The sequence below is a fragment of the Pan paniscus genome, chromosome 6, assembly GCF_029289425.2.
Source record: "Pan paniscus chromosome 6, NHGRI_mPanPan1-v2.0_pri, whole genome shotgun sequence".
NCBI lineage: Eukaryota > Metazoa > Chordata > Mammalia > Primates > Hominidae > Pan > Pan paniscus.
Window position 1 is genome coordinate 170,733,784 of NC_073255.2, and position 17,622 is coordinate 170,751,405.

The 17,622-nt window shown below is 37.2% G+C and overlaps 1 protein-coding gene across 1 annotated transcript in view; it reads left to right on the top strand.

The window, feature by feature from the left end:
• The window catches only part of EXOC4 (exocyst complex component 4), an 804,494-nt gene that overhangs the window by 650,185 nt on the left and 136,687 nt on the right, over window positions 1-17,622 (top strand). The window contains exon 13 of the mRNA XM_003813456.3: window positions 7,371-7,526. Within this exon, the coding sequence (XP_003813504.2) occupies window positions 7,371-7,526 (156 nt within the window). The remainder of the gene's footprint in view (window positions 1-7,370; window positions 7,527-17,622) is intronic.

Here is a 17,622-nt window from a genome sequence, read left to right on the forward strand (position 1 = left end):
TATATGAATTCTTGGTCCACTTCCTGTGTTACAGTATAATTTTTTTCTTCTTGATCTTTTAAGTGTCAAACAGTTATGATCCTTCATATGAGAACTTGTCTATTTAAAGGTTGTTACTAAATTATCCCCAAGAGTTACCTTCTGTAAATTGTCATTCCAAAGCCTTTTTCCCTTGGTCCTCTTGGATGGTTTCTGTTTTCCATGGGCCTTCTCCAGAGTTATCAGAAGTTGTCATTCTCAGGTAGACATATACACTATCATAAAGCTATCTGACCAGCATTGAGTATGGTGTCAAAGATGTTCTGATGTTTCTTTCCTCTTTTCCCATGTATGTTGCTCCATCTTAACTGACTTTTTGGTTTTGTTTTTGTGTTTGTTTTGTTTTATTTGGCAGCATAATACTATTATCTTTGCATCCCTAATTGTCATTATCACTTGTGTTGCTGGACATTTCACTGCGGTTTCGTCTGCTGCAGGTCCAGTCATTCACAGTCTAAATTGGACGACGGCACTTTAATTTGGACCAGTCTTGTCCAAGGTTCATTTGTTGAGCTTGGCTCCTAGTTTTTGAAGTATCTTGAAAGATTCAGTCTGGGAAAGTACACATCATGCCCTGGCTGTCACCAAACAATTGAATCCAATTAGCCCCACCTGCACCTTTTTGTTTACCTAATGAAAGACTCAGCACCCCAGCTGTGTCCAGGGACCATGCACACTCGCACTTCCCAACTGTTCCAGAGAGGAAGCGGTACACATCAGAGCCAGGCGACACCAGCAGATGTTTTCTGAGTGAAATTCACTCAGCTGTATCTCGAGGGTGGACCTTTCTCTTGGCAGCCTCATCACCTGTACCAAAAGGTACACCTATTTTCCTCTTCCTCTTGGGAACAGATACAAATAGTTACACAGTTGGCTCTGTCTGTGGCTCATTGAGCTGTGAATTAATGAGTACATTATGGTTCTGGTAGGGATGGTTAACCTTGCTTCTCCTATGGAATAATTTTTGGACATGTAGCTCTCCTTTTTTGAGGCTATTTGGATATGTCCTGGAATTCTGTAACCCACATGATCTGGTTTACCAGAAAATCAAAAACAAATAAATGCAATTAGTCAGGGTGGACTTGCCACTTGAGTAAAAAATTTTCTTTAGGGTAATTGTTTATTGCTGATCAATGCCAGTATTTCAAATTAGAATATTTGGAATTACTTTTGGGATTGGTGTTCATTCCAAATGTACTAACATATTTATTGTTGAGGGCAGTATGTTAGTAGCCTTTTCATTCATTTGGATGACTGTTTTTTAATAAAATGGGATCGATGCATATTAGAGATAATGTAATCTTGAGTTACTGAATTAATCCAGTCCTTTAAAAATATGTAAGTAAATAATGTGGGTACCTTTAATGTCATCCAACCTAACCTAATTTTTTTATTTCAGCTAATGCTAAAATGGAAAATTCTAGCCCTTCAAAATGTACGATACCATCTCACACCTACAGATCCAACTATTTCCTGAACCTGAGGGCAGATATGGGCCAGCATGGATGGGCTGAAAGACGTAGATGCTGACAAAATGAGTTGGGCTTGGGCTTCTCGCTCTGTGGAACAGAATTTGACCTATAGTGTGGGTCTAAGAGGAATTGAACCACACAGCCAAGATTCTTTCTAGATATGAGTGGTGAAATCTCCCACAGCCAAGATTCTTTCTAGATATGAATGGTGAAATCTCCCACAGCCAAGATTCTTTCTAGATATGAATGGTGAAATGGAAATTTTATATAATTTCCACATGTCACAAAATATTGTTCTTTTAGTTTTTTAAAAACCATTTTAAAATGTCAACACCATTGTTAGCTTACAGGACGTACAAAGACAGCTGATGGGTAGGTTTGGCCCACAGGTCATGGTTTGCCCACCCCATTGTATTAGACAGAGTGCTAATTGGGAAGTTATGGATAAGTGCAAAAGGAGGGGTTTTGTTTGTTTTGTTTCCAAAGGGAGAGATCATTGTAGGCTGACATAGTCAACAAATTCTTCACAGAGAAAGTGAGTTTTTGAGGAGACTTTCCAATAATAGGCCACCTAGGAATAAGTAGCGTAGAAGGGAAAGGCTTGTCAATAATCTCTCTTTGGTTCATTTGTTTTATGAGTCAGGACTATTTTACGTTGGGGTTTTTCAAAGAGGGACACACCTGTATTCATTACCTGATTTGTATTGAATCCAGAGAGGCATGGTGAAGGGCATGGCACAGAGTGATCTTTGATTTGGTTAAATACCAAATGACTTGACAGCTCATCAAAGTTATTTAGAGCAGAGAATAAAACGGAAACCATTAAGATGCTTTTAGTGTAATAAGTTATCTAGACTTTTGAAATTGAAGAGGGCTTCTTTTTATCTCTACTTCAGTTCTTATATGCCTTCCAAATACCAGGTATTGTGCTAGGCACTAGGGACACAAAAACTAAGAAGAAATCAACTCTGTCCTCATAGAACTCATCATCCAGTATGGGATTCCAGCTTGCAAAAAAGTGTAGTAGGACCAGTTAAAATAGAGGTTGGCAAACGCAAAGGTTGTGGCCCTTGAGTGCACATTTAAATCACATGGGAAACTCCAAAAATTTCTGTTGCTTGGGTCCCACAGCCCAGAGATTGTGATTTACTTGGTCTTGGGTATGGCTTGGGCATCTGGTTTTTAAAATAGCTTCCCCAAGTGATTCTAATCTTTAGTCAAGGTTGAAAACCTCTGGTATAGGGGTGATGAGGCACAAAAAAAGAGGACTCAGATGTACCAAGGGGGGAGCTGGGGCAATGCTTGACAAGTAGAGGCAAACAAGGAGGATGAGAAAAAGGCTTTCTAGGCCAAGATGACACACAGAAGCAGGAAATAATAGATCCCATTTGGAAAACTTTGGAATACTCATCATGGGTAGTGTGTTCAACCAGCATGGGCAAGAGATTGGCTAGGAATCGTGAACAGACACAAAGGAGAAAAGGAATAGCAGGAGATAAAGCTGAAAAGATAGATGTTCATGCCTTGCTAAGTCTAGCCTTGGTCTTACCTGGAATTAGAAGTCACTGAAGACTTGTAGGAAGGGTTATAACATGATTGGATTTGTAGTTTAGAAAAATGACTCTTCTGACTGATGTGGTGAGTTGAACTGATGGTCTTGTAGCTGCAGGCAAGAAGCCCAGTTACAAGGTTATTGCCAAGTCCAGGTGAAAAAAGATGAGGGTTTAAATATAGGTTAATAGCAGTGAACCTGGACAGGAAATGACAGATTTGTTAAGATATTAAGGAGGTAGAATTGGCAGGATGTGGTGACTGGGTAATTAGGATGACTCTGCATTCCTGAGTTGAATAACAGGATGGCTTGAATAGGGAACATTAGATGCTCAGTGGTAGAGAGAGAGAGAGAGAGAGAGAGAGAGAGAGAGAGAAGTAGTTAGTAAATTGAGTTCCTCTTGACTCATTTTAACTTGAAATGCAGATGGAACTTTCAAGTAGAGTTCTACAGTAAGCCTTTGGATATGCAGACTGGAAACTTAGAAGAGAGGGCTGCCCTAGAGATAATAATTTCAGAGTCATCAGAATATAGATGGTTCAAATTGGGCAAGAAGATGAGACTGCCCAAGTCAGCAATGCAGAATTCTGTGGAACACAGCATTTAAAGTATGGATGGAGAAAAAGAGCCATCAGTTTGGCTAAGAAAGGTTAGGATGGTAGGTAAAGAACGTGATGCGGAAAGCAAAAGAATAGTATTTCAAGAAGAGAGTAATCAAAAGTGTTGGATGCTTTAGAATAGTCAAAGAGTGCAAAGAATAAAATAAAAAGTGCTCTTGGGTTGGTGGAGCGATTTCAGTGGAGTAATGGTTCTAGAACCCTGACTGCAGTTGATTTAAGACTGGGTTTTGATTTCCTGTCAAAAGTTTGGTGCGAATAGATTTAAAAAGCCCTTTTCTTGTTTCTAACTTGTAGAAATTCTGGATAAAAAAATTATAACTTTGAAAGTATTTTAAATATGTAACCAAACTCAAAAGGATGAAAGAGAATTCTCCAGATGCCATGAATGAAAGAGGAATTAAAAGCCAGAAACAGACAAATGTGGAAGTTGAGTGGGCTACAGAGGTTTCAGGACCACATACAGAGGTCAAATAGAGGCTAGCATCTTGACATCTTCCAGGCAGGGAGGGAGCTTTATCTGTGCAGAAGTTATGCAAAGAACTGTTTCATTCATATTTCTTAGTTCATTCATGAATGGAACCAAGAAAACTTGGGACTTAAGAAGGAGCTACCCAAGCTGGAGTAGAAAAGTAGCCCCTAAAAGAAATCAGAATCCCACACCTCATGTGATATGTGCAAGTAAGAACCTCAATTTGTACTACCTGCGTAGGGAGAAAAAGCCTTAAGCCAAAAATAAAAAATAAAAAATAAAGGAAAAAAAATTACAAACCTATTTGGAACCAGTGAAACTCATAGAACCCAGAAGAGGCAAATGCAGACTACGTAACAGTGATATCTTGAAAATTCTGGGCAAATGCAAGATTCCTATAGAGGATAAGTCCCATTGAAGTAGAGCTTCCAGAACAAAGTAGCAGACCACATGAGGAAATGCACCATCATGAGAAAAGAAGGCAAATGCAACAAACAGGACACTTGACATCTACAAGAACTACCAAAGAATATAAAGCCACTTCATAAAAGGAACTTAAAAATTGTGGATTTCTAAAACGTTCAAGGAGATAAAGAAAAGAACAGATTCCATGATACAAGAGCAGGACAGTTTGGGAGGGAAAAGCCAGTAGATTTGTAAAAGAGGCAAATAGAAAATCTAGAAATGAAAAATATAATAACTGCAAATTTTTCAAAAAGCAGTAGATGGGTTAAATCATAAAGTAGACCTTGGAGAGAGATTTCATGAATGAGAGGTGAGACAGTGAAGTCAATTAGTGCAGGCTGCTCCTTTGATGATTGCCTTTGAAGGAGAGGGAGCAGCTTTGTTAGAGAGGAATGCAGGGAAGAGATTCATTCATTCATTCATTCATTCATTCATTTTTAAAATAACAGAGGATTAGGGAATATATAGTGGAAAGAGTAAAAATACAGGAAAAAGGGGAGATAGGTCGGGGAGAAAAGATCCCCAAGAGCCTAACTAGAGGAATTACTGGAAATTAATGAGGATGAAACAGATTTGAACATATTTCTGTTGGGGGTAGGAGGTCAAATATTTGAAAGTATGTAATTAGATCCCTTCCTTCTCTGTCAGATAAGAAGGATATGGGGGGTAAGCAATGAGGAGTTACAGAAAGGGCAAATGTTTTTTAAAGAAATAGCTACTAAGATAAATGGGGAGATGAGCCTGATCAGAGACAGGTATAAAGAATGTCAGAGAACATTGAGGGGTACACCTGCAACAGAGTCTCTTATCGGAGGTGGTACCATGCTATAAGATTGCACCTAGCAATGCAAGTATAAGATTGTAAAAGTTAGATTGTTGGATTACTCCATAAATATTGCAGAAAAGATGCAAGGAAATAACAAAAGAGGGAATAGAAAATAGTAGTTAGAAAGTAATATGAGAGATTGGAGGGAAGAAGTTTCTGTAATCCAATTTTTGTGTCTCTGACCATGGTTACTATGAGAAAACATTTGCTTATAGTGAATTAGAAGAATTCTAGAATCTGTTTTCCTCCTGCCTCACCTCATTTCCCATGCAAGTGTGCCTTGAGCTCAAAACTTTAGAAGAATAAGAGAGCAAATAAATAGCTCTCTTATTTATTCTAGTTTATTTTAAAAGAACCAGGGTAATATTGTTCCCTACAACAGTGGTCCCCAACCTTTTTGGCACCAGGGACTGGGGTGATGTTTGGGGTGAGGAAAAGGGGATGGGATGGTTTCAGGATGTAACTGTTCCACCTCAGATCATAAGACATTAGTTAGTTTCTCGTAAGGAGCATGTGATCTAGATCCCTCGCATGCGTGGTTCACAATAGAATTTGCGCTCCTGTGAGACTCTAATGCTACCGCTGATCTGGCAGGAGGTAGAGCTCAGGTAGTAACGCTCACTGGCCTGCTGCTCACCTCCTGCTGTGCCGCCTAGTTCCTAACAGGCCATGGACCAGGACCAGTCCGTGGCCCAGGGGTTGGGGACCCCTGCCCTACAACATGAAACTATGTTACCTTAAGTCAGTCTGTCATGAATCAAGGTTTGTAGGCTTCAACTTTTTGTTTTTGTTTTGTAGAGAAGGTCAATCTGTGTTGCCCAGGCCAGTCTTGAACTCCTGGCCTCAAGCAATCCTCCTGCCTCAGTCTGCCAAAGTGCTGCAGTCATAGATGTGAACCACTGCATCTGGCCTAGGCTCCATCTTCTTTTGTCTACAAACATTAATTGTCTGTTGGGTCAAGGAGGTATCATACATACATGCCATATATATTGTTTATTTGCAAGTGCATAATGCCCCCCAGAGTGACCCCTGTACCAAAAGAGATTCCTGCCTATGATGGGGGCAATCTCCTGGAGTCTTGGTCAGCCCCAGAGGAGAAGCCAGCTAATTGGTACTCCTTTCATAAATAAATGTCATTTCTGTCACCTAGTATTGCTGACGAGGATATTTAGATCGTTGAAATTAGTTATAGTGACACATGTTGAACCGAAAGAAAAGCTTTTTAATTAAGTCGAAATTGAACATTTAAGATGAATTTACAGGTAGCATTCTGGTAAGAGCAGTGTTAATAGCTAACCCATGGGCCCTATTAAAAGACTTGAAGCCTCTCAGCTCTAGGTCACTAGTCAGAGCCCACTGGAGATGGCAGTAATCAAAGGCTTTTTCTGCCTGACAGCTGGGGCTGAGGGTTTCTTAATGATAGTATATTGGCTGTGAAGAGAGGGATGTTCATAATTCAAGCAATACCCTCAACTAGAACTAATTGATAGTTTAAACCAAGAAGTCCAGACTACAACCTTTTGTAACACTTCCGTCACCTTTCAGGTACTAGTTATGTTGTCACTTAATAGCATTCTTTTACATGGTTATCACACTTTTTATTCAACATTTTCTTAAAAGGTCCACCCCAAAACATACCATACGCTTTTATTTATCCTAAGGGATCAAATATGGTAAGAGGAGCTAATTAGTTTTTTCAACTGTCACGATTACTCAACAACTAAGAAACTAAGAATGAAATCTAGAAATGTTGTTTCCCAGTAATGTGACCTATTAATGGGTATCATGGACTCCAACTTAGATAATGGATTATGTTCAAAGGAGAGATGAGTGTGATTTCTTTTTTCCTGCAGCAAAGGTAGTTGAAAATGCTAACTGAATAGCAGGCATCATGCTACAGTGTCTCTTTTCTATTGGCTGTGTTTAGGGGTATTGTCCAGTCAGAAGAAAAACTTGTCATCAGTGCATCCTGGGCAAAAGATGATGATATCAGCAGACTCTTGAAATCTCTACCAAACTGGATGAATATGGCTCAACCCAAACAGCTGAGGCCAAAAAGAGAGGAGGAAGAAGATTTCATAAGGTAAAAGGTCCATTTTCTAAGTTGTCCTAAACATAGGGAGGAAGCACATCTGTTTAGCTAATATTTTCTTACATGAAATTTAGGCAAATTCTAAAAATCAAGCAGCAATTACTTGAACTTAGTAAAATATGTTTTCCTCCTGTCTCACCTCATTTCCCATGCAAGTGTGCCTTGAGCTCAAAACTTTAGAAGGAAAAAAATTAATGTGAGTCAAATTTGGAACATTGCTAAATTGGATTAAAATATCTTTTTTTTTTTTTTTTTTTGAGACAGAGTCTCACTCTGTCTCCCAGGCTGGAGTGCAGTGGCGCAATCTCGGCTCACTGCAAACTCCACCTCCTGGGTTCACGCCATTCTCCTGCCTCAGCCTCCCAAGTAGCTGGGACTACAGGTGCCCACCACCACGCCCGGCTAATTTTTTGTATTTTTAGTAGAGACGGGGTTTCACCGTGTTAGCCAGGATGGTCTCGATCTCCTGACCTCATGACCCACCTGCCTCGGCCTCCCAAAGTGCTGGGATTACAGGCATGAGCCACCACACCCGGCCTAAAATATCTTTTAATTTATAGGTTCTTCTTTCCTCTTAGAGGAAAAATAGAATTCATTGATTCATTCACTCAGCAAAGTTGTTTATAGCCCCCATATGGGCCATACCCTTTCAAACATGAGAGTAAGATAAATTTCTGTCCATACAGAATATGTTTCTGTCCATACAGAATATGTTATGATTGTTCTTAACATGTTCTCCAGTCCATAGAACTGTCAGTTGGACTTTCTGGAAAATACAAATGTGCTTCCTGTGTGTGTGTTCACATACATTGTATTATCCGTGATTGTTTTCTATGTTTTAACAAAAGTAGAGTCTTTCTTTTAACTTTATCACTCAACATTTGCCTTTGTTCAATTTAAATTATTTACTTAGCCATGAAAGTGTGGCCTAATTTGATGAAGCTACTCATTTCCATATGGCTGGCTTGCCACAGTGAAACATTTTCACCTCTGTCACTTTAGAGCTATGTAAAGTAGAAAAACAATGGTGGTAATACTTTGTCACATCAAAGTTAGGATTAATATTATCTTCTTTTGCCTAAGTGAATGAATAAGTGGTAAAAATAAAATAAAAGCATTTTAAAGAAACAAAGACTAGAAGAGGAATAAAAGGAATAAGGGCCCATGTTTTCATTCATCACAGAACTGTGTTCTTATCTCTCTCAAATTGTGCAACTGTAGACAAATCTTTTACTGCTCACAAAGTTAACCTATAATCATACACTACAGTGCCATATTTTTATGAACTTTTTATTATGAAAATTTTCTGTAGCATCATGTTAAACTTTCTCAAAACCATGATTCTTGAAAGTGCATGTGTAATTTAACCTAAATTCTTCCTGTTTATGTTTTTCTTCCTTATTATTCACAGTATCTGAAAGAAACTTGTTAGCTAGTTAATTATATAAGAAAACTGTCTCTCTCCCCACCTTTATTTTTTGAAGGAGCAATTTTAGGTTTACAGAAAAACTTGAACAAAAATACAGAGTTGCCATAGATCCCCTTACACCTCCCCCAACCATTTCCTCTGTTTTTAACATCTTGCATTCATGTGGTGTATTTGTTATAATTGATGAGCTAATACTGATACAATATTAATGACTAAAGTCTGTAGTTTACATTAAGGATCACTCTTCATATTCTAAATATATGGGTTTTGACACATGTGTAAGGAATATATCCACCATTATAGTATTATGCAGAATAATAATTTTGCTGCCCTAAAAACTTCCTGTGTTCCTCCTATTCATCCCTCCCTCCCTCAACAGCCTGAACCCCTGGCAACCACTGATCTTTTTATTGTCTCCATAGTTTCGTCTTTTGCAGAATGTTATATAGTTGAAATCATACAGTATGTTTCCTCTTGAGAATGACTTATTTTGCTTAGCAGTGTGCATTTAAGTTTCCTCCATGGTTTTTTTTTTTGTGGTATTATTGCTCATTTCTTTTTTATCTCTGAATTATGTTCCATTTCATAGGTGTACCACTCTATTCACTCATCTATTGAAAGATATCTTAGTTGCTTTCAAGTTTTGGCAGTTATGAACAAAGGTGCTGTAAATAATTTGTGTGCTGGTTTTTATGTGGATGCAGGTTTTTAACTCATTTGAGTAAATACCAAAGAATGTGATTGCTGGATCATAAGGGCAAAATATGTTTAGTTGTATAAGAAACTGCCAAAATGTATTCCAAAGTGGTTGTATCATTTCACATTCCTACCAGCAAGGAACAAGAGCTCCTGTTTCTCCACATTCTTGCCAACATTTGATGCTGTCAGTGTTTTGGATTTTAGCCATTCTTATGAATGTGTAGAGATATCTCATTGTATTAATTTGCAATTTCCTAATGACATGTGATGTTGAACATCTTTTCATATGCTATTTGCTGTCTCTATATCTTTGGTGAAGTGTTTATTCAAATCTTTTGCCTACATTTTAATTGGGTTATGGGTGTTCTTGTTCAGTTTTAAGAGTTATATGTATATTTTGGGTAGCAGTCCTTCATCTGATAAGTATTTTGCAAAGATTTTCTCCCAGCCTGTAGTTTGCCTTTTCATTCTCTTCACGATGTCTTTTGCAGAGAAGTTTTAATTAAGTCCAACATATTTTTGTGCTTTTCTGTCTTCTCTTGTTTTAATTATTTTGTATGGTTCCATTTTTTCTTGTCTTTTACCATATTAGTTATACTTCTTTTTTTTACATCTTGCATTCATCGTATACATTTATAACTAATCCAAGTCTGCTTTCAATGACACTATACCACTACACAGGCAGTGTAAGTACCTTATGACAGAGTATTCCCAATTCTTCCTCCCTATCCTTTGTAACATTGCTGTCATTGATTTCATTTATCCATACGCTAGAATCATTGACTACAATGTTATTGTTATTATTTTGAACAAACTGTTGGATCAAGTAAGAATTAGAAAAGGTTTATTTTTACCTTTGTTTATTCCTTCCCTAATGCTCTTCCTTTCTCAGTGTAGATCCACGTTTCTGATCTGTATCATTTTTCTTCTCTCTGAAGAACTTCTTTTGACACGTCTTGCAAGACAGATCTACTGGCAGCAAATTCCTTCAGTTCTTATTTGTCTGAGAAAGTGTTTATTTTTTCTTCACTTAAAGGATAATTTCACTAGGTACAGAAATCTAGACTGATGTATTAGTCAAGGTTTTGCAGAGAAACAGACCTAATAGGATGGAGGGAGGGATAGACAGATAGATTAATTGACTGATTATAGGAATTGGCTCATTAAATTATGAGGCCAAGAACATCCACCATCCACCATTTGCAAGCTGCAGAACAAGGAAAGTCAGTGGTGTAATTTATTCCAAGTCCAAAGCCCTGAGAACAGGGTTAGAGGGTGGGGCTAGTGTAAGTCATGGAGTCTGAAGGCCTGAGAACCAGGAGCTTCAGTGTCTGAGGACAAGAGAAAATGGATGTCCTGCTCTAGCATACAGAGAATGAATTCACCCATCTCCACCTTTCTGTTCTATTCAGGCCCTCAATGGATTGGATGATACCCATCCATGTTGGTGAGGGAGGATCTTCTTTACTAAGTCTACTGATTAAAATGCTAATCTCTTCTAGAAACACCCTCACAGACACACCAGAAATGTTATACCAGTTATCTGAGCATCTCTTAGCCCAGTCAAGCTGACATATAAAATTAAACATCACAACTGAGGATTGTTTTTTTTTTCTTTTAACAACTAAATATTTTACTCCACTCTCTTCTTGTCTGCATGATTTCTGAAGAGAAGTCTGATATAATTCTTATCCTTGTTCCTCTATAGGATTTTTTTCCCTCTGGTTTCTTTAAAGTTTTTTTTGTCTTTGATTTTGTATACTTTGAATATGATATACCTAGGTGTAGAATTTATGGTGTGTATCCTGCTTGGTGTTTTCTGAGCCTCCCAGATCTGTAGTTAGGTATCTCTAATTGATTTGGAGTAATTTTCAGTTACTATTGCTTCAAATATTTATTCTGTTGCTTTTTCTCTTTCTTCTCCTTCCGATATTCCCATTATGCATATGTTATACCTTCTTAAACTGTCGTATAGTTCTTGGATTGTATGTTTTTTAACTATCTCAGAGTTCTTAGATATTCTGTTGTTTTATTCTCCTTTTCTCTTTCTGGTTCAGTTTTGAAAGTTTCTATTGACATTTCTTCAGTGTCTCCAGTTTTTTCCTTGGCCATATCCAGTCTATTGCTGAGCCCATCAGAGGCATTCTTCATTTTTGTTACAGTGTTTTTTATTTCTAACATTTGCTCTTGATTCTTTCTTAGAGTTTTCATCTCTTCTTACATTACCTGTAGTTTGCTTTTTATTGGATATCTATTTATTATATATACATACTTTTAATGAAGCATAATAAATATATGAGAATATGCACATATCAAAGTCACAACTGTGCCAATTTTTACACTGTTCACTTTTGTAAACAATACTCAGATCAAGAAACAGAACATTAGCAATAAGAACATAGCAACAAAGTGCCTTCTCGTCCTCCTTCTTTCTAGTTACTGCCTGCGTCTTCAAAAGTTACCCTTGCTGACTTGTAACTACTAGACTAGTTTAATCTATTTTTGGACCTTATATAAATGGAATCATGCAATTATATATATATATTTATTTTATGACTGGCTTCTTATTTTCCACATTATGTGAGCAAGATTCATCCATATTGCTGTATATAGGTTCTCACTACTCCATAATCTATATTGTATTTCATTATGTTACTACAACAAGGTTTTTAAAAAATTTATACATGGCCGGGCGCGGTGGCTCATGCCTGTAATCCCAGCACTTTGGGAGACTGAGACGGGTGGATCACGAGGTCAGGAGATCGAGACCATCCTGGCTAACACGGTGAAACCCCGTCTCTACTAAAAATACAAAAAAATTAGCCGGGTGTGGTGGCAGGTGCCTGTAGTCCCAGCTACTCAGGAGGCTGAGGCAGGAGAATGGTGTGAACCCAAGAGGCGGAGCTTGCAGTGAGCCGAGATCGCACCACTGCACTCAAGCCTGGGCGACAGAGCGAGACTCTGTCTCAAAAAAAAAAAAAAAATTATACATGTGTGTTTCTATGTGTGTGTGTGTATGTGTGTACATGTAATTGTGTATTCATACATTCATCATTCTGATGGGCACTTGGAACTATTTCATATAGTGCTATTGTGAATATCCTGGGTTTTTTTTGATAACCATATATGTGCATTTTGGTTGGGTATATCCTGGGAGTAGAATTTCTGGGTAATACAGTATGCATATGTTGAGTGTTAGTATACACTGCCAAATAATTTTCCAAAGTGGTGGTAAGAGTTTACACTTTTTTTTTTTTTTTTTTGAGACAGAGTTTCGCCCTTCTCCCAGGCTGTAGCGTAGTGGTGCAATCTCAGCCCACTGCAACTGCCGCCTTCTGGTTTCAAGAGATTCTCCTGCCTCAGCCTCCCAAGTAGCTGGGATTACAGGCACCCACCACAACTCCTGGCTGACTTTTGTATTTTTAGTAGAGACAGGGTTTCACCATATTGGCCAGGCTAGTCTCGAACCGTGTGATCCGCCCACCTCGGCCTCCCGTATAGTGTTGTATGAGAGTTCTAGTTGCCCCATATCTCACCAGCACTTATTTTTTTATTTTAGCCAGCCCCGTAGGTTTGTAAGGGTATCTCTTTATCATTTAATATGCATTTATCTCTTGAACAATGAACTTGAATTCTTTTTTATGCACACTTACGTATTGGCCATTTGAATATCCTCTTTTGTAACATATTTGTTCAAATCTATTGCCCATTTTAATTAGCTTGTCTGTCTTTAGCGATTTTTAAGAGTTCTTTGCATATCTGGATGTAACATCTTCAGATAGACCAACAGATCTTCTCCCGCTGTACAGTCCACCTTTTTTACTGTCTTAATGGTGTCTTTTACTAAACAGACTTTTTAAAGTTTTAATAAATTTAATTTGTTATTATTTATGGACAAGACATTTTGAATCCTATTTAAGAAATCTATGATTTACCAAAGTCACAGAGATGTTTTCTTCTAAAACCTTTATTGTGCTGAATATATTTTCCCCCTGCATCTGATATAAATGATAAGCTTTTACATTTTTATTTCCTCTACCTGTTCTCTTCCCTTCATTTACATCATGTTGTCATGACTATAGCATAGAGAGTAACTTGAGGGTTTTTTTTTTCTATCAAGACATGTAAAGAATGATTGAGAGATCCATTGGTTAGAGCCCTGAGTAGAAATAATTAAACTGACCTTAGGATAAAGGTCAGGCCACAAGGCTCCACTCTTTCACAGTATTACCATAATATTTTCCCACTGCCAGATTTTGAAGATGCCTGGGTGAACATGTCCCCACTCGTTCTCCATAAGCATACTCATCTAAGTACAGCTGTCAACCTTAATAGTTGCGCTACAAGCAGTTTCTAGAAGAAAAATTATTTTTTCCCAACTTTACAGATTATTTTAAGTGACTAAATATCTTTTTCTTCTTGTTCCTCAGCTTATTTTTGCGTAACTCCTTAATTGTATTTTATGCTTGACAATGGGATTTTCCATCAGCCTTATTAGGTATCTTCAATAGCTTAAATTGAAGGGAATGCTTTCTAGCCTCATTCCAGAAAAGAGAATACTGATCCAAAGAAATGAATTTTTACCCTTCATGCTTCTGATTTAAAAAAGCTAGAATCAAGGTCCTGGCTTTCTTTATTCTTATTTTGCTCACTGAGTTGTATCACTTTCTATCTTAAATTTGAAGGCAAAACAAATTAAATGTATATTTCTTAATACATGAAGCAAAGTGTAATCTTAAGTGTTTAACTAAATGTAATGTTATATCTCATTATATACCATCCCAGATCAAAATATACAATTTTTCTAGTATCCTGAAAAGTCCTGCTCTCAAAGTAACCACTATTCTCACTTTCATCCCATAGTTTAGATTTACTTGTCTTTGAATTTTATATAAATTTAATCATAGCATCCAATTTATTTTGTTCAACATTATGCCTAAAGGATTTATCCATGTTTTTGCACGTAGAGATGGCTTGAAAAACAAACTATATTTGCCTTAACAAAAGAAAAGTAACTTTTAGGTCTATTTGGTATATGGTTGACTCTTTCCTTTTAACCTGTCACATTCCTATCCCAATTAGAAGTTGAAAGCAAAGTTAAGTAGAAGAGGACACTCTTCATTGATATTCCAATGTGGTAGACTTGACAGAGTGCCTTGATTTAGCACTTTAGAGTACCATAGAATATGGCATGAGCCAAAAAGACTGAAAAGTCACAATCTCCCCCTATAATTAGTTTTTAAAGCTCAGAGGGCTGCTTGGCACATAGATGAATATAGACTCCATTGCCCTTTGCATTGAATAAAGGTTATGTTCCCTTCATTACTAAATGAGGCTCTTTTCTATTCTTGTTTTTTAACTAAAAAATAAAATGTATTATTTCCAGGCTTAACTTTGAATGGAGAGAGGAAAAATAGGTCAAGCAAGGGCTTTCATAGAAAAAAGAAAAATAGCAAATATCCTTTTATTCCCAAAGAAGCTGAAAGCAGGCTTTCTAGCCCATTGTCTTTGCACCTGCCATATATATGTATATATTTATCCTTTTGAGATCAATGATTATCTGCTGATAAAAGGCATTCCTGCTTTCTGGAGATGTAATTAACAGAAGGGATAAGGTGTTGGGGAAGCAAAGAGGACAGGGAAGGAGCTAGGGAGGCCATGTGTATTAGAAAAACAGCCCCCACCCCAAATGGTTACCCTCATTTCATTCATACCCTGAATGAAAGAAGAAGAATCAGTTCTCTAGAGCCGGGTTTGAAAATTCTTAAGTGGATAGGTGTGATTGGTAGGACCTGGAGCAGAATTTTCAGGTGATAAAGGTCAAGCAATATATAAAACCTACAGATTAGTCTTGAAAGATGCACAATAAAGAATTAAGATTGTGCCTGTAATCCCAGCACTTTGGGAAGCCGAGGCGAGTGGATCACAAGGTCAGGAGTTCGAGACCAGCCTGACCAACATGGTGAAACCCCGTCTCTACTAAAATAGAAAAAAAAATTAGCCGGGCATGGTTATACGTGCCTGTAATCCCAGCTACTCAGGAGGCTGAGGCAGGAGAATTGCTTGAACCCAGGAGGCGGAACTTGCAGTGAGCCGAGATTGCGCCACTGCACACCTGCCTAGGCAACAGAGCAAGACTCCGTCTCAAAAAAAAAAAAAGAAGAAAAGAACTAAGATCATGCAGTTTATTCCAGCAGTCACAGCGATAAGAGTGGTCAGTGCCTGGCACAGTACAGCAGCAGTACGAATTTTCAGGAATTATTATTCCTACTCAACATATGAGGAAACTGAGGTGCAGAGGAAGTAAATGACTTCCCCAAGTTCACACAGCCACTAAGTGACAGGGCTAGAATTTGACTCTAGGTAATTGACTCTGACTTCCAGAGCCACCACACTATGCTGACCAGCCTGAAAATGGATCAGGAATTTGGGAATTTTGACATTTGAATTATTCCTTTATTTTCATTGATCATCATAATCTTGACTGATATTTGAGTCATTTTATGCTAATATCACAGACATTTATCATATAAGCATTTTGACTCTAGATTTTGTAATCATTGGTATTCATTATATTATACCTGATGTATTATATTGTTATAGGTTCTCTCCTTTCCAATAACAGGTTGTTAAACAGAATATCCAGCTATACTTGGAGGAAAAATAATCTATTGAATATAGGTGCTTTAAAACTGCTTGTCTTATTTTCCTCTGATTTATATGTTTGACTAATCAATGCAAAGAAAAAATAATAATCGTTGTTGAAGATGGGGGAATGAAACATAAAAATGATATAAAATAAACTACATAGATTTTGGGTAGAGGGTGATGCAGTCCTGAATCAGGAAGAGAGACTAAAGGACATTTTGTAGCTATTTTTATTTATTGAGTTATTTAGAAAATAACTTTTTTATTTTATCTGGAGAATCAAATGAGTGGTATGTTTACTATGACTACCTTTTGTGGTTTTATGAAATTAGGAAGTCAACATGATTAACAGCAAAATATTCATTTCCAGCAAGCCAGATGGTTGATCTTAAGTTATTATTTGGCACGAGTCATATATTAAATGTTCAGTGAAAAAGGAATAAAAGCAGAAAGCAGGTTTGCACTTTTACTTTTCTTCTGTGGAATCCTCTTAGTATGCTAAGAGGTCCTCATACCATAGGTCCTCAGTAAACGTTGAATGAGTGAGAAGGATCAGCCACTCCTCAAATGAAAGGAATAAAATGTAAAAAAAAAAAAAAAAAAAAAATTGGGGAGGCCTCAGCCTTCAGTGAACTCTCTGAAAGTTACATGCATATTAAGAAATTCCGTTTGGAAAGCCACTGGCCTACATTCTGGTCCTCAGCACCATCATTAACTAGTTGGTTTTGTTTTTGTCCTTAGTAAGTCTTTATACCTCTTCAATTTTTTCATCCAATTCAGATTAAACAATTCTAAGAGATGCAGAAATCTAGCAGAGCCAGGAATGTGTTTAGATGTGGAAATTATATGAATAAAGTAGAGCATAAATGATTTTCAGAAAAGTTCCTGTTGGAAATTTGAAAGATTCTCAACGTAATATAAGCAACAGCTGTTAAAAGTTTCCAGATAACTATAGCTATTGAAGAATCTTCAGATAAGTTTGAAGGAGTAAATGAAAGGGGCGAAGCAGGAAAAAAAGACTTTAGCTATCTTGAACAAAGTGTTCATATTTATGTTCATAAATTGGAGACATTTATTTCATTATCTCTGGATGCTTAATATAACTTTTAAAATATAATTATAAAAGGAAAGATAAATCAGAAAACATGAATATATTAAATAAGTGCAAGAGTAAAAAATGCTTTACTAAAATATTTTCTTTGCTGCAGTTAAATGAGATGAAGGTCATAGATGGATATAGAACGCTGCCAGGCAAGTCTGGATGAGAAGCTGACTTAAATCTCAAAACTAAACAAAAAAGACAGGTCATTA